The sequence below is a fragment of the Babylonia areolata genome, chromosome 25 (assembly GCF_041734735.1).
Source record: "Babylonia areolata isolate BAREFJ2019XMU chromosome 25, ASM4173473v1, whole genome shotgun sequence".
Lineage (NCBI taxonomy): Eukaryota > Metazoa > Mollusca > Gastropoda > Neogastropoda > Buccinidae > Babylonia > Babylonia areolata.
In genome coordinates, this window is record NC_134900.1 from 25,071,197 (window position 1) to 25,095,554 (window position 24,358).

The 24,358-nt window shown below is 41.2% G+C and overlaps 1 protein-coding gene across 1 annotated transcript; it reads right to left on the minus strand.

Moving 5' to 3' along the window:
* Positions 1 to 3,323: 3,323 nt before the first annotated feature.
* LOC143299357 (failed axon connections homolog) lies at positions 3,324 to 22,241 on the minus strand. Its single transcript, XM_076612495.1, has 6 exons — positions 21,963 to 22,241; positions 20,058 to 20,181; positions 16,832 to 17,028; positions 14,789 to 14,997; positions 6,939 to 7,052; positions 3,324 to 3,783 (listed from the first exon to the last, which is right to left on the minus strand). Exons 1-6 carry the CDS (start codon positions 22,121 to 22,123, stop codon positions 3,677 to 3,679), a joined length of 912 nt encoding a protein of 303 aa, XP_076468610.1. The 5' UTR covers positions 22,124 to 22,241; the 3' UTR covers positions 3,324 to 3,676.
* Positions 22,242 to 24,358: the final 2,117 nt, after the last annotated feature.

Genomic DNA, 24,358 nt, shown 5'->3' on the forward strand with positions numbered 1-24,358 from the left:
TCCACAATGATGGAGCTAAATGATCTGTGCTGAATTGGTTTAAAATGTTGCTTGTATTCATTTCCTAACCCCCCTTAAAACACACACACACACACACACAAAAGAGTGTGGGTGGGGAGTGTGGTCATTATGGATTGTTCAACAAGGTTGATATGTAGAATAAAATCTTAGGGTTCTCCAATAAACAAGCATGCACACAGCAACCACACTATCACTTGAATGCAATCCAGATAATACAACTGTATATTTAAACCATGAACAAAAGTAAATGAGACAAAATACTGTGAATCTGGGATTCCTACAAGAAATTAGGATGCAAGAAGAAAAATACAGAAAATAGAATGTTGATTTTTTTTCATCTTTATTACATCTTGAGAATGTGACTGCCACACAAATAACACTTGGAAAAAACAAACAACAAAAAACCCCAGCAACAACCCCTGCCCCTCCCCCCCAAAAAAAAAGCAACAACAAAAAGACCTCGCACTCTTATGTCAAATAATGACAGATTTATAAACTTTACATAAAAAAGATTGTATGTAAATGCTACCAATCATTTCAAACATATAAATTTATATATATATCATTTCTTTTCACAAAAAAAAAAAGCAGGACAATCTTATTTTGACTACCTTTTTCAAATCGCGCATTTCTTTCTTTTGTGTGAGAAAGTGTTTCGTCCGGATGCCCATTATCACACCATACTTAATCTATGAACGTTATAAGTTGAAACCACCAGGTTTATAAATAACCAAGATGTATAATCATAAAACAATCGGCAACAATCAAGTAACTTATAAATCACAAAATGAAAGTAAATAAGCACCAAATGAGACAGGAAAAAGACTGGGGACATTTCAAATCACATGGCACTCTTTCATCATGGATCATGGAGGAGAGGGGTAGAGGAGGTGCAGGGTAATGTGTGGTGTGTGTGTGTGTGTGTTGGAGCTCATGTACATTTATATGTATTTGACTGTGCTTTCATATCTGTGAAACTGCGTGTTTGGTGCATATCTGTTATGCATGTGTGGGTGTGTGTGTGAATGTGTGTCTTCATGTTTTACATTTATTTGCTTATTTATCATCATTGTTGTCTTATTTATTTAATTATTTATTTATTATTATTATTATTATTTTGTTATTATTTTCATTACTACTACCTTTTTTTATATCATAATTATTATTTATTTATTTATGTAAGCTTATATATATATATATATTTTTTTTTTTTCTCAAGGCCTGACTAAGCGCGTTGGGTTACGCTGCTGGTCAGGCATCTGCTTGGCGGATGTGGTGTAGCGTATATGGATTTGTCCAAACGCAGTGACGCCTCCTTGAGCTACTGAAACTGAAACTCATTATCAGACCTTGTGTTTCAGATAAACGAACAGGGCTGGGTTGCATAATTGTCCTTGCCAGTGCTAACTTTGTTTAGCTTAATCAAAAAACACATTCCACAGACTAAGGAAAATTCTTGGCGCAAAACGAAATCAGCACGTACTGCTAAGATCGCATATGCAGCTCTACCCACGTCACCAAATGTTCAGTGACTGTACAGCTGCTGCAAAATAGAAACTGCTAGAAACAATGTCTGCACTTTTTAACAAATATCACATTTCAAACTGAACTAAAGGTCAGAGCAACAAACATCCGATTACAAAATAAAGTCTTATGTTTTACTCCAAATAACAAGTTCACTGTCTGTATAGTAAAAATTCAAAATCATCAACAATGTCTCTGTCCTCCGTATATACACCTCATCAGAACTAAGACCTGAAATTTAACAAATTCAACGAAACTTCAGGATGACCGTCCCCCTCCCCGCTCCTTAAAAAAAGAGAAAAAAAAAAGAGACAAAGCCTTCAAGGCTCATGAACAAAAATGAAGACAGAAAGAAAGATCAGGTTGTCTTGCACATCTCCTGTTTGACATGATACAACTGAATACCAGTTACACCTCACCCCTGATACTAACCTGGCCTTTCTGTTGGCTTTACTTTCATCAGTGATGTGATCAAAATGTAGGATTCATTCACAACCACATCCATGTCTGTCTCCTGAATTGACTGAATTTTGGAAAGTTCCTTTTATTCAACCCTTTCCATAAAATCTAGATATAAAGATACTTTTGGATGGCTGCTTTGTCAGATCGCCCATTTTTACATCGGTAGCATTTCTGTCATTCATTAAGATGCATTTACATGGACTGCTGAAGCTGGGACTGTGACAGACAAACCCAGGTGTGGCTGTGTGTATGGGGAACTTTCAATGAGTGGCAAAAAGAAAAAGAAAATAGAGAAATATAGATGACTGTTAAGTCAACGGCTCATTTGCTTATTAAGTTTATTTTATTCTTACATCAGTTATTTTCAATGAAACGACCTTTTCCCACCCGCCACTGTCCATTATATCAACTCTCTGGCTCATGACATATGCATAACACTAGTTCATTAATCTAAGTCCATTCCATACATGCATTATTATCAGCTGATGTGACATAAATCTTAGTCCTGTCAGACATAAACAAATACCTGAATGATATTCTCTTTATATGATTTTTGCAGTAGATTGCAACCAAAACAGAAATGACCTGTCAAAAAATATTGTGAAATATACTGAACTCAGTGGATTACAAATGAAAAAAAAACTTCTATGACCCAAGCACACACTTTTCATTTTGGTCACAATTACTTGTTTATGAATTTAAATAGCCAAAATGTATAAAGATTATTTCATCTTTATGGAAAAAATAATCAGAAAAACAGCCTGTCTACAAAACTTGTTAACTTGTCTTGCTGTACATGAGCTATATATTTAAACAAGGACTGATGAATTTAATGAGGAAACATAACTGGGATTTCACTTTTTTTTTTCTTTTTGGTTGGAGAATGCCGGTGGATTTCTTTCATATATTATAATAAGAAAGCATATATCAAGTGTCTACACTTCTAACTGTAAATTTTTAAAGTAAAGACAGACTGTAGCAAACATCTTTATCCTCCTTAACGAAAAACAACAGCAAAAAACACCAACTGCTGTATATCAGTTATCTGTTGACAAGCACTGGGATGAGACCAGTGAAACATTTCTGTTTTAACTGTTTGAAGCTGACAATAATGTCTTTTGAATTCAACTGATCTGAACACAAGCCAAGATATATATTAAATAACATGATTACTACATTTCTGCCAACTACAAAAGTTGGACTATCTCTACAAAAACAAGCACTTTCCAAAAAACACTCCCATCCCAATCTGCTAACAAGAAAAGTTGCACTTGCTCTTCAAAACTCCAACAAAAAACAGCAAAAACAACAAACAAACAAACAAACAAAAAATCCCCCTAAACACAAACAAAAACCGGTTTCATTCTTGTTGGTCCAGATGGGCAGTGGGAAGACCCCAGCTGCTGCACTGCCCTTGCAGTTTAACTGATTCAGCCCTGCACCCAAGCATTCCTCTAGCCTCAAAATTTGCCGCATAAAAACAGTTTTCACATTCCTACACAAACATTACCTTTAAAAGAAATGGTACTAACTTCTACAGTATTTCTGGATGTGTCTATAGGTTAATTTGGAAAAAGAAAAACATTTTTTCTGTACGTTTTTTTTCTTCTTCCCATCAATACAGCCTGGAAGCCTGCCGAGGCTGTGAAGTCCCCAGGTGTTGAATGGTTTAACGGGTGGCCTCTGCTGTTCCACCCTGGGTGGTGCACTCCTTCCAGTCAGGCCAGTAGGTGTCCTTCATGCGCTCGCAGTACGCCACCAGCTGAGGGAACTCATCTGCAGGGCGCCCCGCAAAAAAACAACAAAAAAAAACACAAAAACAGATGCAACAAGTAAGACGATTGTGAAAATAACAGCATGACTTGACGAACTGGATTGTAGAAATTCTGATAAGCGGTTGTCATTAGTATTATTATTATTCTTTACGATTTATTAGTGAAATAAAAAGTATAAATTCATGACTGAACAGCATAACACAGGTCTTGATTATTGAAAAAATAGCAAAGATATATATATCTTTTACAGAAAATAATCTATGATGGTATATAAAAATTAAAAAATGTTGCTTTCTTACCAATTTGTTAATTTATCACAAAATTAAAGGACTTCCTTCAAAGCTAACGAACATTTTGTCGCACAATTTGTCCAAGAATGCAAGCAACTAAGGACCAGAGCAATACACTATGTTCATGTGTTGTGAGGACAGTACAAAACTTCACACACGGTGGAGTGGTGGCCTAGTGTTAACACACCTCACAATGAAACAAGCGATTACAGGCGGAAGTTCCACATTCCTTGTTAGTTTAACAACTTCTCTTTTACTTAGTCCATTAAATGAGTTAAGTAATTTTCTGTAAATGTATATAGATCTTCATTTCAAATTTCACTCCCATACCCCTCCCCCCCCTACCCCCCTCCCACACACACACACACCTCCCCTCCCCCACCCCTTACCCATTTTCCCCCAACTCACCATTCCTCCCCCTCCTCTTCCAAACGATAATACTCATACGTATACATTAATACTCTAACAAAATGTCTTCAATCACTGACATGTACGTGTGTGACGGGGACACTAAACAAAATTATTCCTCCCCCTCCTTCCATGTTCAGACTGGAAAGTCTGCTCCACCCTCCACAACATGTTGACTGGAAGTCTGAGTGCTAGTCATTCAGCTGAGGCGATAAACCAAGGTCCAGTGTGCAGCATGCATTTTTACAGCAAGTAAAAGAACCCACAGAAATTAAAAGGGTTGTCCCTGGCATTTAATTTTGTAGCAAAATGAACTGACGTTCAAATAAATACGTTTGCAGACTGTTAACCAAAAAATCAAAAACAACAACACTAACAACAAAAAAGAATGGCAATGCACTTGTGGCAATGTGCTCTCCCTTGGGAGTGAGTGTCTCAATTCTATTGAGATAATAATGATACAGTTCAATACAATACCAATGCTACTGTCGCCAGTCAAAACAAAACTACAATACAATACCAAAACTTCTGTAACTAAAGGAAAAAAAAAACCACAACAACATTTCAATACCAAAGCTACTATTACTAAATGAAAAAACAGCAACAGTACAATATATACCACTGCTAGTGTCACCTTTGAAAACAACAACAAAACAATATTACATTAAACACCACTGCCACTGTAACTATTAAAAACAGTACAATCACAATACAGCAATACCACTGCTACTGCCACCTATGAAAAGCAGCTGAAACTGGATGGTGACAGAATGATTAAGCGTAAGACGCTCACATGCCAATGGTCCCTAAGGGTCTGCGTTCAAGTCCCAATCTCATCCCTTCTCCCAAGATTGACTGGAAAATCAAACTGAGTGTCTAGTCATTCGGATGAGATGATAAACCAAGGTTCCGTGTGCAGCATTCACTTGGGGCACTGAAAAAGAACCCATGACAACAAAAGGGTTGTCAAAACTATGTAGAGAGAAATCCACTGTGGTAGGTATGGCTACAGAAACATGCATGCATGCTCTGGGGGTCTGACTAGTGTGCTGGGTTATGCTGCTGGTCAAGCATCTGCCTTGCAGATGTGGTGTAGTGTAACGGGATTTGTCCTCACGCAGTGACACCGCCTTGAGATACTGAAACTGTGAAATAACAGCAACACAACTGTTACTGTCATTTATCATCATCACCATCAAAGAAAAGGACAAAGAGAAACACCCGTAGGTGCTGGGGAGGACCCAGAGAAGCACTGTCTCCACCCGCCCTTGGAACAATCCCGCACCACCCTTGGAGGCCTGCTCTGTGCTCACGATGGGTGCAGGCATGCACAGGACACTCCATTAAGAATTCAAGGGACATAACTGCTCCCGAACAGAGCCAAAAGCAAAAGAGACCACAGGATGCAACTCGCGACAGCCTTAAAAGAAGTATCCCCATGGGTGTACCAGCCAGTATTTCATGACTGCAGAGCCCATTGGCAAAAGACACCACCCTCCTGCATGACCATGATGACAAAGACAACTGCTACAGAAGATGACAGATGCACTTTTTGTCTCGAACAGAGAGACTCAACTGAATATTATCTATGGAGATGTAAATGTGTACATCATTTCTGGTCTACATTACAAAGAAATTTGTATGAAGAGTGCGTCTTGTCCTTCAACTTGAATCTGAGTGAAAATGTTGTTATATTCAGAACAGATTCTGAAGTTGAAACAGACACAACACTTGCTTTTATCAAAATGTTTGCCAAGTACTATATTTTTAGATGTAAAATGAATGAGAAAAAAAAACAAAAAAACTCATATCTCTGCCATCCAAGAAGAGTTAAAATACAGGCATAAAGTAGGACACAATGGAAAAATCAAATGCATCCATACAAAATTTCACACAGACTGGTTTGTTGAAAAAGCTTTTTTGAAACACTCTGAACCATCATATTTAGTTTTCCTTCACTTCAGTTTGGGGATGTATTCTACACTTCAGGCACTTACGCTATTTGTTGGTACATACTTGGCTTCAATTTGTTTTCATTCTTATTGTGTTCAAGACTTTGAATATTATAATTCAAAAACTACAGGACATTATTATGTAAATGTTTTGAATCTGACTTCTGTTTTTTTTTTTATTTGATGCCCTAGTGTTGCCTGCTTATCTTTCTGTACCTTATTTCTGTCTTCTTATCTATCACTAAATTTTTGTTTGTGTGTAAGTTTGTATATTTGTTTGTATCCTTTGTTGTTGTGTTGGTGGTGGTGGTGTTATTGTTGTTGTCTTTTCTATCGTCCGTCTTCATTCTATTCTTCCTCTTTTTCGTCCCTTGTTTTGAATACAAGTACGTGCTTATATGTTGTTTTTTTTCAATCAAAAAGTACACACAAAAAAAAGTATTACAAAAAAAGACAACTGCTACACATTCCTTCCCTTCCCCTACCCCCCACTTCACAATGCCCACCTTTGAAGATGGTGTTGATGGAACTAGGCATCTGCCAGTAGATCTGAGACAGCTGGCCAAACACGGCGCAATCCTCCTCACATGCCTTGTCCCCCATCAGGAATTTCTTCTTTCCTGTTTCACACATGCATACACACACACATGCATGCATGTACACACACACACACACACAACCGCACACACAACACACAAATAATATATATCAAACTGAAAATACTTATAATCTAAAGAAAGAAAACACACAAACACACACACACACACACACACACGTGGAGAGTAGAAATCTTTCCTTTTATTTCATGTGTGCACAAGAACACAATGTTAAGCTTTCCTTTTATTTCATGTGTGCACAAGAACACAATGTTAAGTTCCAGCACAAGGGAGTGGCTGTTTAGTTAATAAGGAGCTGTGGCAGGGTTGGTTAACTGAGTAATGTCAGTTAGCTCCCCTGACTTTCCCCATAGACCACCCATTTGTATGGATAGGAAATAAAATGTTAAAATTCATTAACTGAAAACGTCAAAACTGATCAGTATAATAACAAGTTAGTTGGGGACAAAATATAAAACTTCCTCCCTTCTTATGCTATTATACAGTGAAATTATCAAAGTATCCATATTTTGTGTTCAAAATTTGCACACACTGATGACTTGTAATTGAATCTAGGAAAGCACAAAGAGTTTGAAGCAGATTAAATTCAGATGGTTATAGAGCCCCAATAGGGCCCCTTCATCTAATTCTGTTGTCTGCCTTGTGACCGAGACGAAACTGGGTCAGACACCATTATTGACACGCACTGTTCACGTGATCCAGTCACCATGAAAATAACTCTCCTGCTCGCGAGCACAGCAACACACACTGCGTTTATTGGTCACAGTGGAGAGTGGAATTAAGGTCAGTTAAGATATTCTTAGCTCATAACGTCATTATGGAAATTAGGTGCCACTCCAAAAATTCAAAACTAAGGCCCGAATTGGGGCTCTTCATCTGAAATAGTTGTAAACAGTAGGGATCAGGGCCTTTAGTCCGGAGTGAGTCAAGCATTGGGACTTCTGATCTTGTGTTCACCAGGGACCAGGGTTCCAGGCCCTGTTTTGGCATGGTGCTCTGTCCCTGTCTGTCAGCTGTAGACAGGCCTCGGCTTAGGAAGGCAGGTCCCAATCTTTTCCTTCCACCATCTTAACCTTTTCCAAACCAAAGTCAGGTACTCTACCACAAGTGGGTAATGTGTAGGGGAAATCTAAACTGCCTTTCCCAAGGACACAACACCATGCTGGACCAGGGCTTTGAGCCCTGACTGTAGAATCAGTCGTACCGGCGAGGTGGTTGATTGGAGGTAGAGTTACTGTCCAGTGGCTTCTAGCAGACATTAGTCCCTGAGATCGCAGCCAACAAATTGAACAATCATCTTGAGTTCTGATTGGCTAATATTCAACAAGGCATGGCATTGAACACTAAGGACAATTACTCTACATCCCCCTTACTAAAGTCAAATGCCAACAACTTAAACATCAACAATAAAACTGTTGACTAACAAAATAACTCGAACATTACATACAGGAACTCCTCTTATCTTTGTTCAGTTACTGAACTATCTGCACACACTTATGACCTACAGATCAGCCACTCCCAGTCACAACAGTAGGAGTTGACAGAGTTTCCACAGGACTGGAGATCCTCTTGATGTATTTCTTGAAAATCAGAGTCATTTTCCTGTTCTTGGCCTTGATGTTGTGGCATAGGCACAGTAGATGTTGCCTTGGGTGGACTTGAGTGGAACTGCTGGCTACTGTTTCTGCATCAAAGTGATTTCTCTTTGGTATCCCTCTATTGGTTTGAACTGAATAAGACCCACTGCACTGAGATGATGGTGACGACAGCTGGCTCACTACTACAGCTTTAGCATCTGTTGGAGTTTTGATCCAAACAGGCTGTCCTGTCAGTTGTGGCAATGGCCTTTCTCAGTACCGTTGGTCAAAGTCGTATTTCTGTCTCTGTTTCAGTCTTGCACCTATCTTCTGAAACTTCTTTGCAGTGTTTCTTTCAGGTATGACATGTTGTACTGGAAGTGTTGTTACTCTGGATCTCAATGTTCTTCCCACCAGCAGTTTCACAGGACTTGCTCCATGTTGAAGTGGTATTGAACGATAATTCAAAAGGGCTATGTATGGATCATCTGACTTGTTCAACAGCATTTTGATAGTTTTGACAGCTCTTTCTGCTTCTCTGTTTCCTTACAGACATAATGGACAGCTTTTTAGGTGAGTGAAACCACGAGCTGAACTGAGGTCCATTATCTGAGACCGCTATCTCCTGAATTCCATGACAGACAAATACTGATTCGAACAGAACAGAATATTTCATCGTCATAAAACCTTAAGGTTTATAAGACACAAGAAAACAAACATGAGGGTCTTTAATGAAAAGAAACATTCATGAACAATTTTACCAGCCTTGGCAGAAATTCTTTTAGTAAAATCAGTTTGCTAGGCTTGGCATTTTGGGCATCACTAGCATTGCACAGCACTCACCTGGATGGCAGCTGAGGGCAGTGAAATCTTTGCCAGCATTTGAACACTCTCACCTTGATAGTTGCTAAGGGTGGTGAATTTTTTACAAGCACACTCATGTCCCCTCAGTGCAGCTGCCTCCTCTGTCGCTCTGATGGTCAGTCAGATACAACTGACTGTCACTATCACAGTAGAGCACTCACCCAGATAGTTGCTGAGGGCAGTGAAGTCTTTGCCAGCACTTGTGTACACTCTCACCTAGACAGTTGCTGAGGGTGGTGAAATCTTTACGAGCACACTCACATCACCTGAATGCAGTTGCCTCCTATGCACCTCAGATGGTCATAGTCGGTTATGGCTATCACTATCATTGTACAGCACTCACCTAGATGGTTTCTGAGGGCGGTGAAATCTTTGCCAGCACTTGAACACTCTCACCTGAATAGCTGCCTCTGCTGCTTTGATAGTCAAACTCAAAGTCAGACACGACTGTCACTATCACAGTACAACATTCACCTGGACAGTTGCCGAGGGAGGTGAAATCTTTGCCAGCACTTGAACACACTCACCTAGACAGTTGTTGAGGGAGGTGAAATCTTTGCCAGCACTTGAACACACTCACCTAGACAGATGTTGAGGGAGGTGAAATCTTTGCCAGCACTTGAACACACTCACCTAGACAGTTGTTGAGGGAGGTGAAATCTTTGCCAGCACTTGAACACACTCACCTAGACAGTTGTTGAGGGAGGTGAAATCTTTGCCAGCACTTGAACACACTCACCTAGACAGTTGTTGAGGGAGGTGAAATCTTTGCCAGCACTTGAACACACTCACCTAGACAGTTGTTCAGGGAGGTGAAATCTTTGCCAGCACTTGAACACACTCACCTAGACAGTTGTTGAGGGAGGTGAAATCTTTGCCAGCACTTGAACACACTCACCTAGACAGTTGTTGAGAGAGGTGAAATATTTGCCAGCACTTGAACACACTCACCTAGACAGTTGTTGAGGGAGGTGAAATCTTTGCCAGCACTTGAACACACTCACCTAGACAGTTGTTGAGGGAGGTGAAATCTTTGCCAGCACTTGAACACACTCACCTAGACAGTTGTTCAGGGAGGTGAAATCTTTGCCAGCACTTGAACACACTCACCTAGACAGTTGTTGAGAGAGGTGAAATATTTGCCAGCACTTGAACACACTCACCTAGACAGATGTTGAGGGAGGTGAAATCTTTGCCAGCACTTGAACACACTCACCTAGACAGTTGTTGAGGGAGGTGAAATCTTTGCCAGCACTTGAACACACTCACCTAGACAGTTGTTGAGAGAGGTGAAATATTTGCCAGCACTTGAACACACTCACCTAGACAGATGTTGAGGGAGGTGAAATCTTTGCCAGCACTTGAACACACTCACCTAGACAGTTGTTGAGGGAGGTGAAATCTTTGCCAGCACTTGAACACACTCACCTAGACAGTTGTTGAGAGAGGTGAAATATTTGCCAGCACTTGAACACACTCACCTAGACAGATGTTGAGGGAGGTGAAATCTTTGCCAGCACTTGAACACACTCACCTAGACAGTTGTTCAGGGAGGTGAAATCTTTGCCAGCACTTGAACACACTCACCTAGACAGTTGTTGAGGGAGGTGAAATCTTTGCCAGCACTTGAACACACTCACCTAGACAGTTGTTCAGGGAGGTGAAATCTTTGCCAGCACTTGAACACACTCACCTAGACAGTTGTTGAGAGAGGTGAAATATTTGCCAGCACTTGAACACACTCACCTAGACAGTTGTTGAGGGAGGTGAAATCTTTGCCAGCACTTGAACACACTCACCTAGACAGATGTTGAGGGAGGTGAAATCTTTGCCAGCACTTGAACACACTCACCTAGACAGATGTTGAGGGAGGTGAAATCTTTGCCAGCACTTGAACACACTCACCTAGACAGATGTTGAGGGAGGTGAAATCTTTGCCAGCACTTGAACACACTCACCTAGACAGTTGTTCAGGGAGGTGAAATCTTTGCCAGCACTTGAACACACTCACCTAGACAGTTGTTGAGGGAGGTGAAATCTTTGCCAGCACTTGAACACACTCACCTAGACAGATGTTGAGGGAGGTGAAATCTTTGCCAGCACTTGAACACACTCACCTAGACAGTTGTTGAGGGAGGTGAAATCTTTGCCAGCACTTGAACACACTCACCTAGACAGTTGTTGAGAGAGGTGAAATCTTTGCCAGCACTTGAACACACTCACCTAGACAGTTGTTGAGGGAGGTGAAATCTTTGCCAGCACTTGAACACACTCACCTAGACAGTTGTTGAGGGAGGTGAAATCTTTGCCAGCACTTGAACACACTCACCTAGACAGTTGTTGAGGGAGGTGAAATCTTTGCCAGCACTTGAACACACTCACCTAGACAGTTGTTGAGGGAGGTGAAATCTTTGCCAGCACTTGAACACACTCACCTAGACAGTTGTTGAGGGAGGTGAAATCTTTGCCAGCACTTGAACACACTCACCTAGACAGTTGTTGAGGGAGGTGAAATCTTTGCCAGCACTTGAACACACTCACCTAGACAGTTGTTGAGGGAGGTGAAATCTTTGCCAGCACTTGAACACACTCACCTAGACAGTTGTTGAGGGAGGTGAAATCTTTGCCAGCACTTGAACACACTCACCTAGACAGATGTTGAGGGAGGTGAAATCTTTGCCAGCACTTGAACACACTCACCTAGACAGTTGTTGAGGGAGGTGAAATCTTTGCCAGCACTTGAACACACTCACCTAGACAGTTGTTGAGGGAGGTGAAATCTTTGCCAGCACTTGAACACACTCACCTAGACAGTTGTTGAGAGAGGTGAAATCTTTGCCAGCACTTGAACACACTCACCTAGACAGTTGTTGAGGGAGGTGAAATCTTTGCCAGCACTTGAACACACTCACCTAGACAGTTGTTGAGGGAGGTGAAATCTTTGCCAGCACTTGAACACACTCACCTAGACAGTTGTTGAGGGAGGTGAAATCTTTGCCAGCACTTGAACACACTCACCTAGACAGTTGTTGAGGGAGGTGAAATCTTTGCCAGCACTTGAACACACTCACCTAGACAGTTGTTGAGGGAGGTGAAATCTTTGCCAGCACTTGAACACACTCACCTAGACAGTTGTTGAGGGAGGTGAAATCTTTGCCAGCACTTGAACACACTCACCTAGACAGTTGTTGAGGGAGGTGAAATCTTTGCCAGCACTTGAACACACTCACCTAGACAGTTGTTGAGGGAGGTGAAATCTTTGCCAGCACTTGAACACACTCACCTAGACAGTTGTTGAGGGAGGTGAAATCTTTGCCAGCACTTGAACACACTCACCTAGACAGTTGTTGAGGGAGGTGAAATCTTTGCCAGCACTTGAACACACTCACCTAGACAGTTGTTGAGGGAGGTGAAATCTTTGCCAGCACTTGAACACACTCACCTAGACAGTTGTTGAGGGAGGTGAAATCTTTGCCAGCACTTGAACACACTCACCTAGACAGTTGTTGAGGGAGGTGAAATCTTTGCCAGCACTTGAACACACTCACCTAGACAGTTGTTCAGAGAGGTGAAATATCTTGCCAGCACTTGAACACACTCACCTAGACAGTTGTTGAGGGAGGTGAAATCTTTGCCAGCACTTGAACACACTCACCTAGACAGTTGTTGAGAGAGGTGAAATCTTTGCCAGCACTTGAACACACTCACCTAGACAGTTGTTGAGGGAGGTGAAATCTTTGCCAGCACTTGAACACACTCACCTAGACAGTTGTTGAGGGAGGTGAAATCTTTGCCAGCACTTGAACACACTCACCTAGACAGTTGTTGAGAGAGGTGAAATCTTTGCCAGCACTTGAACACACTCACCTAGACAGTTGTTGAGGGAGGTGAAATCTTTGCCAGCACTTGAACACACTCACCTAGACAGTTGTTGAGGGAGGTGAAATCTTTGCCAGCACTTGAACACACTCACCTAGACAGTTGTTGAGAGAGGTGAAATATTTGCCAGCACTTGAACACACTCACCTAGACAGTTGTTGAGGGAGGTGAAATCTTTGCCAGCACTTGAACACACTCACCTAGAGAGTTGTTGAGGGAGGTGAAATCTTTGCCAGCACTTGAACACACTCACCTAGACAGTTGTTGAGGGAGGTGAAATCTTTGCCAGCACTTGAACACACTCACCTAGACAGTTGTTGAGGGAGGTGAAATCTTTGCCAGCACTTGAACACACTCACCTAGACAGTTGTTGAGGGAGGTGAAATCTTTGCCAGCACTTGAACACACTCACCTAGACAGTTGTTGAGGGAGGTGAAATCTTTGCCAGCACTTGAACACACTCACCTAGACAGTTGTTGAGGGAGGTGAAATCTTTGCCAGCACTTGAACACACTCACCTAGACAGTTGTTGAGGGAGGTGAAATCTTTGCCAGCACTTGAACACACTCACCTAGACAGTTGTTGAGGGAGGTGAAATCTTTGCCAGCACTTGAACACACTCACCTAGACAGTTGTTGAGGGAGGTGAAATCTTTGCCAGCACTTGAACACACTCACCTAGACAGTTGTTGAGGGAGGTGAAATCTTTGCCAGCACTTGAACACACTCACCTAGACAGTTGTTGAGGGAGGTGAAATCTTTGCCAGCACTTGAACACACTCACCTAGACAGATGTTGAGGGAGGTGAAATCTTTGCCAGCACTTGAACACACTCACCTAGACAGTTGTTCAGAGAGGTGAAATCTTTGCCAGCACTTGAACACACTCACCTAGACAGTTGTTCAGGGAGGTGAAATCTTTGCCAGCACTTGAACACACTCACCTAGACAGTTGTTGAGGGAGGTGAAATCTTTGCCAGCACTTGAACACACTCACCTAGACAGTTGTTGAGGGAGGTGAAATCTTTGCCAGCACTTGAACACACTCACCTAGACAGTTGTTGAGGGAGGTGAAATCTTTGCCAGCACTTGAACACACTCACCTAGACAGTTGTTGAGGGAGGTGAAATCTTTGCCAGCACTTGAACACACTCACCTAGACAGTTGTTGAGGGAGGTGAAATCTTTGCCAGCACTTGAACACACTCACCTAGACAGTTGTTGAGGGAGGTGAAATCTTTGCCAGCACTTGAACACACTCACCTAGACAGTTGTTGAGGGAGGTGAAATCTTTGCCAGCACTTGAACACACTCACCTAGACAGTTGTTGAGGGAGGTGAAATCTTTGCCAGCACTTGAACACACTCACCTAGACAGTTGTTGAGGGAGGTGAAATCTTTGCCAGCACTTGAACACACTCACCTAGGTAGTTGCTGAGGGCAGTGAGGTCTTTGCGAGCAATCTGCTGGACGTCTTGCTGGCTGTGTCGGCCCATGCCTTGGGCCCAGCACATTGTGCGGACATGCCGGGTCATGAACGTCCTGACAAAGAACATGGCCAGTGGGAAGCCCATCACGAGTCGTATGAAGTCAGCGTTCAGCTCATTTACCCAACGAGTCACCACGAGTATCCTGGAAGAGAGAGAGAAAAAAATTTTTTTTTTTTTAGCTCTGTCTCTCTCTCTGTCAATGCTCTCAGAGGACACATGAAATAATCTTCTTGCCTTGTCTTCAATGCTCCCAGACGACATGAAATAATCTTCTTGCCCTGCCTTCAATGCTCCCAGACGACTTGAAATAAGCTTCTGGCACTGTCTTCAATGCTCCCAGAGAACACATAATATAAGCTTCTTGCCTCACCCTCAATGTTTCCACAAATTAAATAAGCTTCCGGCCTTTCCAATGTGTGGATCCTGTCAACCTTACAGTCATAGTTCCCGTGGACCTACTGATGATGGGACTGTGACATATGAACCCGGGTGTGTGTGTGTGTGTGTGTGTGTGTGTGTGTGTGTGTGTGTGTGTGATTTTGGAAAAGAACGGGGCATAAAAGAAAAGCCACTGAAGTGGTATAGATAATGAGGCAGCAAAAAAAAAAAAAAAAAAAAAAAAAAAAAAGTTTCCAAAGATGCCGCGCCAACGCCTGTCAAGTGTCTGTAGGAAAAATCAGGGAAAGTAGGTAGGAACATTTTGAATTTGGTAGGAACACTCAGAGCCGCATCAGCAAATGGATATTTTTTCAGTTTGGAGAAACTTCTGTCCCCACCACTGCTTCTTTATAGCTGACACATCTGTGCCACTGTGTCGCTTCCCTGGTCTTTGTTCAACCTGTTTCTCACAATCGCAATCCATGGCTGACTTCTCTGTTTCGGGCAACTTGTTCCTTCTTTGCACCCCCGAAAACGGAGTATGGCTGCCTACATGGCGGGGTAAAAACGGTCATACACGTAAAAGCCCACTCGTGTGCGTACGAGTGAACGTGGGAGTTGCAGCCCACGAACGCAGAAGAAGAAGAAAGAAGAAGTTCCTTCTTTGCACTCCAAAGCTTTATCCAACGAGCAGCACAGACACAACTTGATTTAGCCATGTTCTCTCTTATTCGGGCAAACGATTAAGCTGATTGGTCCACTCAATGCTGTTTCAATGAAAACTCGCACTCAGTGATAAGCTAAGCATCATCATGTGAGACCAAGGATAACAGTGACTACCCTGGACTCATGATCGACAGTCTAGAGCATCTGGGTAATGTCACGACAGGAAAGCATTAATAACAAGGCTATGTAGTCGAAAGTGAACTCGTCAGAACAATTTTGACATTGGGGTAATGTCAGAACAGATTCAGAAGCTCAAGGAGGCGTCACTGCATTCGGACAAATCCATATACGCTACACCACATCTGCCAAGCAGATGCCTGACCAGCAGCGTAACCCAACGCGCTTAGTCCGGCCTTGAGAAAGAAAAAAAAAAGAGGTGAATAAATAATAGATAAGCTTACATAAATAAATAAATAAATAATAATTATGACATAAAAAAGGTAGTAGTAATGGCAATAATAATAAAATAATAATAATAATAAATAAATAAATAAATAAGACAACAATGATGATAAATAAGCAAATAAATGTAAAACATGAAGACACACATTCACACATACACCCACACATGCATTACAGATATGCACCAAACATGCAGTTTCACAGATATGAAAGCACAGTCAAATACATATAAACGTACATGTGCTCCAACACACACACACACACACACACACACACACACCACATTACCCTGCACCTCCTCTACCCCCCTCCTCCACACACTCATTTCTAGTCTATGTATCGCAGCTTCCACGGCACACACACACACACACACACACACACACACAAACTGTGATCAAACGTAAAAAAAAAAATGGTGAAATCATAACAGCTGGCATCTTTGAACGTCTTGCTTCGCCCTCAACACTGACCAGTACAGGTCGTCCTCCACCAGACGCTGGAAGGCTGTGGCCACTGCTCGCTGCTCATCCGTCATCCACGAGTTGAGGTTCACCTTGAGGTGCTGGTTGAGGAAGTGGATGATGAAGGAACTGTCCGCCAGGTCCTCCCCGTTGTACGTGATCCACGGGTATTTGTGCTTGCTGGACTTCTCATAACCATGCTCACACTATCAGAAAAACAGTGACAAAAAAAAATAAAATAAAATAAAATCCATATTCTCACTGCTATGCTCGCTGTCAGAAAAGCAAACATGAACAGGAAAAATCCATCATAAAATAATTTTGAGAAAAACATCAATGAAAAAAAAAAATAAAAAAGAAAGTCCTTATTCTCACTGCCATGCTCGCAAACATGAACAGGAAAAATCCATCATAAAACAATTTTGAGAAAAAACATCAATGAAAAAAAAAAGCATAATCTCATTGCCATGCTCGCAGTCAGAAAAGCAAACATGAACAGGAACAATCCATCGTGAACTTTTTTTTTGAGAAAAACATTGATGCGAAAAACAAAACAAAAAAAATCAATATTCTCATTGCCATGCTCACAGTCAGAAAAGTATATATGAAAAAGAAAAAGCCATTATAAAATAATGTTGAGAAAAATATCAACTAAAAACAGTCCATATTCTCACTGCCATGCTCGCAGTCAGAAAAGTATATATGAACAAGAGAGGCAAGGCCTTCAAGACTCACTTGTGATACACTTAAAAAAAAAAAATCAAAGCTTTTTATGTATTGAGTATAATTTCAAAATGTAATGTTTAAGATGAGAAAGATCAGTTTAAAGCAAATTAACTCCCCTAGCATTAATTACTCCCTTTTTAACTGACTGCACCAAAACGTTTGCAAAATGAATAAAACTTCCATGCTTAGCAAAAGAAGTTCCTGTTTGAACAAAAAATGATAATAATGACTGCTCTTGTTGCTGGGTCTGAATATCAGATCAAAGTGCCAAGTTTAGAGAATACAAAAAATATAAATATAACAGTAAATGCAGTTTGCATATAATTAGGCTTCATTTTTTTATTTTTTTGTGCCCATCCCAGAGGTGCAATATTGTTTTAAACAAGATGACTGGAAAGAACTGAATTTTTCCTATTTTTATGCCTAATTTAGTGTCAACTGACAAAGCATTTGCAGAGAAAATGTCAACGTTAAAGTTTACCACGGACACACAGACACACAGACACACACACACACACACACAGACAACCGAACACCGGGTTAAAACATAGACTCACTTTGTTTACACAAGTGAGTCAAAAAGAAAAAGCCATTATAAAATAATTTTGAGAAAAATATCAATTATAAACAATCCATATTCTCATTGCCATGCTCACAGTCAGAAAAACAAAAAACATAAAAAGGAAAAAATTCATCATCAAACAATTTTGAGAAAAAACATCAATACAAAAATAAATCCATATTCTCATTGTCATACTCCCAGTCAGAAAAGCAAACGTCAAAAGGAAAACTTCCATCATAAAATATTTTTTTTAGATGATTGTTATAAACATCAGTTTCAGTTTTAAGGTGGTGTCAAAGCATACAGACTGATCCCAATATGCTACAACACATCTACTTTGAACACAAAAAAAAAAAAAAAAAAAAAAAAAGGAGAAAAAAATGAGCATCATTAACATCAAGTATCAAGTACCATGCAAACATAACACACACATGCACACACACTCACAAAACATACACCCATACATGCACACACACACAAATACGCATAAATCTGATTTCATGCCGATATCACAGAAGAATTATCTTACTCATATGTTTATATAAAATTCATTTTATTTCTTCATTTGCTGTTCATGAATAAGTTGTTTGATATCAATGATAATGTGGTTTGTCAGCCCGAATGTTAGAATGGAAATGCAACATGTGAGCACAGTATAAGCTTTACTCTTGAGTTAGTCATGATCTGTTGTCTTTGCTAGTAATCAGCTGCACTGTTGAACAATTCAAGATTAATTAAACCAAATTATACACACACATGCATGCACACACATGTGTAAGCACACACATACAATCTGAATAAACCTTTTTATCATGTCTGAACAGACATTTCTGCCACACACACACACACACACACACACACACAGAGCACAAATATGCACTCAGGCCACTTATCCAATATTCTGTTCATTCCATCACCACCCACCTTCCAAATTCCAACTCCCCCGGGGCCTCCCTGCTCCAGCCCCCTCAACACTCTTCCATTCCCCCCCCTCCCCCCCCCCCCCAACAAACCCCGCCCCCCCCCCTCCCCTTCTCCCCTCTCTCTTATCTCACTCTTGAAGAAAAGATGCAAGATGAGCAACAATTTCAGTTTCTCAAGGTGTCACTGCAGTCAGACAAATCCACAAAATGCAACACCACATCTGTTCGGCATTTGCCTGACCAGCAGCATAGCCCAACATGCTAAATCAGGCCTTCAGTGCATGCATATAATTATCTGTGAACCTATCAGAGGGGATTTCTTCAAAAGAATTTTACCCGAGGACAACTCTTAGGTTGCTATGGGTTATTTTTCAGTGCACCGGGTGTGTGCTGCACACAGAACCTCCGTTCAATGTCTCATCCGAATGAGTGGATGCTAAGTTTGATTTTTCAAGTCAAACTTGGGAGAAAAGGCCAGAGATGAATCCATACCCTCAAGGACACTGTACTGATGAGTGTCTTAACCACTCTGCCACCTTCCAACTGTAGCCGAGTGCTAAACTGGATACGATAACCATAGTTCAACTTAGAGCAAATGGGTGAAGTGGATGACAATTTTACTACAGTGACGGTGTCCAATGATTGACCTATTGATGTAATTTTTGTGGCACAACACAAATTCTTATTAGAAATGAAAGCTGTTAGGCATCTGGCCGGTCAGATTCACCAGTGTTGTGCTTGCGTCCACACGCTCAGTTGTCACACACAGTCAGCTTCCCTAACATTCTACTGCACTGTCTTCTTATCTTCTTCTTTACTTCTCATCTTGCAATAAAACAATATAAAAAAAAAAAACCCATTGTGACTGGCCTCAAAATGTCCTTGGCCTGTGCAAGGGGTTTCTATCCTTTCTCTTTTAATCCTGTAAATTCAGTAATTCTTTTGTAACCCCTTTTACATACCACTTTGGCACCGTTAGGTAACATCACACATAAATCTAAAGCAGGGATAGACAGAGACTGACCTTGTAAGGTATGTTGGCCATACGAAGGTAGGTTTCCAGTTTGACAGCAAAGGGCACCAGGCTGGGGGCATAGGGTCCACGGCCAATGTGGTGCAGGATGACCGTGTCCTGAGGGTACTCCTTCCTGATTAAACCAACCCACAGACACAATGTATACGTCATCTTCTGACTGGTTAACTCTATATTCACTCATGACAAAACCAATTGTCGTTTTTTTGTGTGTGTTTCATTTTCTCAAGAAAGTGTCACTGCGGTTGGACAAATTCCTATACCCTACATCACATCTCCTATGCAGATGCCCAACAGCAGCATGACCTTACGCAACAGTCAGGCCTTGAGTGCATGCATAGATATATTTGTGTGCCTATTAGAGTGGATTTCTTCAGAAAAAAAAATTGCCAGAGGACAACACTTTGCTGCCATTGGTTCTTTTCCAGTGTGCCAAGAACTTGCTACACACGTGTCAGTCCTTCCTTTATCATGTGTGTGTGAGTGACTAGCTGCTCAGTATGAAATTCATACTTATGTCAATCACCAGTTGTAATGACTTCACCATGGAAAAATCATTAACTTTCAACAGCTGCTGGGTGTAGCATGTCAACGATTTGTCAAGTTTTTGGACAGCTGTGAAAATTAAGAACCTTATTTTAAAAATAAGATATGTATATATGCATATGTTTGTGTGTGTACAGAGACAGAGACAGACAGACAGACAGACATAAAGAGAGTGTCTGTGTGTCTAAAAATTAAAAGAAACATAAATTTCCTAGATACTGCATGGCACCTTTGATCCTATTGAAGTGCTATCTTATTTGAAGCACTGGAGCTTTGATGAAAAACGAGTGGTTTGGTGTGAACATAAACCATATTCATAAAATAAGTGATGTTGCAGGAGACTGAAACATTGCACAGACTGTAACGTTAGTGGGACTTCTGTAACTGCATGGATTCTCTGGAGTGAAGTGTGTACGTGCAAGTACTTGTACGTGTATGCATGCTTGAGGTGTGTGTGTGTGTGTGTGTGTGTGTGTGTGTGTGTGTGCGTGTTGCACTATCTGCATGTGTGAAGGAAAAATTAAGCCATTATTATAATTATTATTATTATTGTCAAGCTATAAACCCAATGACTCAATGATATGGTTGACAGTGTGTCACCAAAACCCACATACAATGATGTCAAACAGCTTTAGCTAACATACCACTGGCTCAAATAATCACCATGTTCTCAAAAACAACATATATACTCCATACACATCTTTGTAAAAAAACAAACAAAAAAACATCTAGTACGCTACACACATACACACACACAATATGGATATATATATATATATATATATATATATATATATATATATATTTACACACACACACACACACACACGCACGCACACACACGTCAACTGACAAAAGTTCGCTTGGACCAATACAAACAGTACATACTACAAGGCCTACAATATACTTATAATATCAAAACGTACACCACAATATATATTCTTACGACCTAACAAAACCAGGGCAGGGCAGGGCAACATATGACATGCATAAATATAATGTCATACACGATAATCGATGTTTACATAAACTTTGTGAACGAAGTGCACTTGTGTGTGAGACACTGTGTGTGTAATTTTTCATTCTTTCAATTATAATAAATGTCCATGGACGTGGAGTTCCTAGCCCCCAAAATAAGACACTGCCCAACCAACTAAAGTTATCAAACAACAACAACAACAAAAAAACAACAAAAAACAAAAAAACCAACAGTTGTGCAAACTAGGTCTGATTCGCAAAACTGTGTACTGTGCAGGCATGCGTGCAGCGAACTGTTTCATGTCAACAGCTCGACACCATGCAACAGAGAAGAACTGCACGACTGACATGGCAGGCATTGACAGCACTGACCTCTTTTTGTCGTTCTGTCTTTTCTTCACCCCGGCTCTCAGCCACTTCAGCACGCGAACTCCCACCAAGGAGGCGATGATTCCTCTGCACAGGGTGGTGTGGTTGTTGTAGAAGGTCTTCAGTTCATCCAGGTACGGTGTTAACTGCGTCAGCTGCGACATGTTTCACCCTTTCTCTTTCTACCGTGTGCGCTCTGCCGCTTTAGTTTTTATAATCTTCACAGCTCTGCCAAACCGGCGGCCCGACACAAAGGCTGATACAAAACTGAGGTGTGGCTAGGTCTATATGGGTACATGCGTACGGTACCTGCGTACTTACAGTACAGTGCGTACCTCCTGAACTAGACGGCCAATTCCACAGTTACAGAATTTCGCCCTGTCCACATGGGTAATTTATTTTAGGCCCCACATGGCAAGTAAGAGAGTAAGTCAGTCACCACAATAGTGTGTTTTTGTTATCTGACTAACAAGGAAACAGTTTCAACTCTTTTGGTGCCACTGAAGGGTTCTTTAAGTTCAACATCAGCTATTGAAAGAAAAAAATGGCCCGAACTGTTCTACGTCTTGTCATCACTGTGGAAACTGTGACGCGGGAACAGGGAAACTAGTGTAATATTCACTGAGAACAAAGAAAAAAGGTTAGCACCAAACGATGTCTTCAGTCTACTTCATGTGCTAACGCTAAACATTTCACGACTCCCAACAAAGTGCGTCGAATGAAAACTGAAACACACAAAAGCAATAATAACAGATAAATAAATATGAAAGGAAAAGCGAATTTTTACTAAAGTCACCACGTCGCAACAGTTTTGGGGGGGTTAGTACCATGACGTTAAAAGTTTGTTTTGTCATGTGATAATGTGGGTCCACTTGTGTACCCTTCAACTGAATACTGTCCTTCATACAATTTCTGCTGACGGAGGGAAAATAAATAAAAATTTAAAAAAAAGGAAAGAAAGAAAGAAAAAGTGCAAACTGCGTTTTAAGTTATGTTTACTCAGTGACGTACAATCGAAACGTGCACGGTGCATGTGTTCTGTTCTGTCTGGGTGAAGACGGCCAAACGTGGTCTTTGCCACTGCTAAAAAAAAATATTAATAAGTGTGTTTGTGTGCATGTGTCCGTACGTGTGTGTGTGTGTGTGTTACCCGGGGTTTGGGGAGGAGGCCGTTTTTCGCGGCACACTCGGGTAGATCCTCCGGGCATTGGTGTGAGTGCGCCATGCGTGCCACTGAGTGTATGTCACGCATGTGCAGTGGCTGTTTGCGCAGGGCCTCATACGTGTTCATCAGTGTTATAAGTGTGAAGCGCAAGCGCGCCGTGCGTCAGCCGGTGTGTGTGTGTGTGTGAATCAGAATCATATCCATCTTTTGTCATAAAAACGGCGAAAATGAAAGGTTTATAGACGCAACAATACTGAAAAGGAAACACACACACACACACAGCACACACACACACACACACACACACACACACACACACAAACTTAGACGAACCAAACAAAATATAAGGTGTTCTGATTAAAACGTGACGAGTTCTTTGAAACATTCAAATGTGAATTTCGTTAGTTGAGATTGTACACAGTGGGTCGTAACTGAATTACACTGGCCTCTCACTGGCCGCGTGACTGCGGTATCAGTACTCAGTATATCATTAAGATTTATACTGAATTCAGACTTCATATATTGGTGAACAAAAATTCATAACAGTATTACATAATATTACATAATAGTAATACATACCCATCTTTTAATACACCACAGGTTTCAGTTGCATACTTTTCACTCAGTGCACTCAGTGATGTTTTTTCCGAGTGTACCCCTGTGTATCTGTCTCTTTAATTCTTTCTGCACACGGCAGTTAAAATAATCTTGCTCAGTTTTTCTTGTGCCGTGAGTGAGTGAGTGTCGGTCAGCCTATGCCGGGTGTGTGTGTGTGTGTGTGTGTGTGTCAGTGTTTGTAGTGTGTGTCAGTGTGTGTGTGTGTCAGTGTGTGCCACGGTGTGTGTGAGTGTGGGCGCGCGCGCAATTGACTCAGTGTCAGTGTGTATAGACTGGTGTGCCATACACCGCACATACATAAGTGTGTATATAAGCATCAGCACACTGATATACATTAACACCCTGTCAGAAGCCCACGATTTTTTTTCTTAAACGGTCGTTTCCCTCCCACGTTTTTTCTCAATAGCGATAAATCGCGACTGAGGGGCGCCCCCACGTTAGATTCCTCACAACTAGTGTGACTGAGAATTAAGCGTGGGAAATACCCCTTATTTTTATCAAAAATATTTAAAAACAGAGTGAAGGAAAAGAACAAATCAACCAGCCAAGTAAAGACAACAGGAAACACGCACGCACGGCACACACACACACACACACTCTCTTACTGACATACATG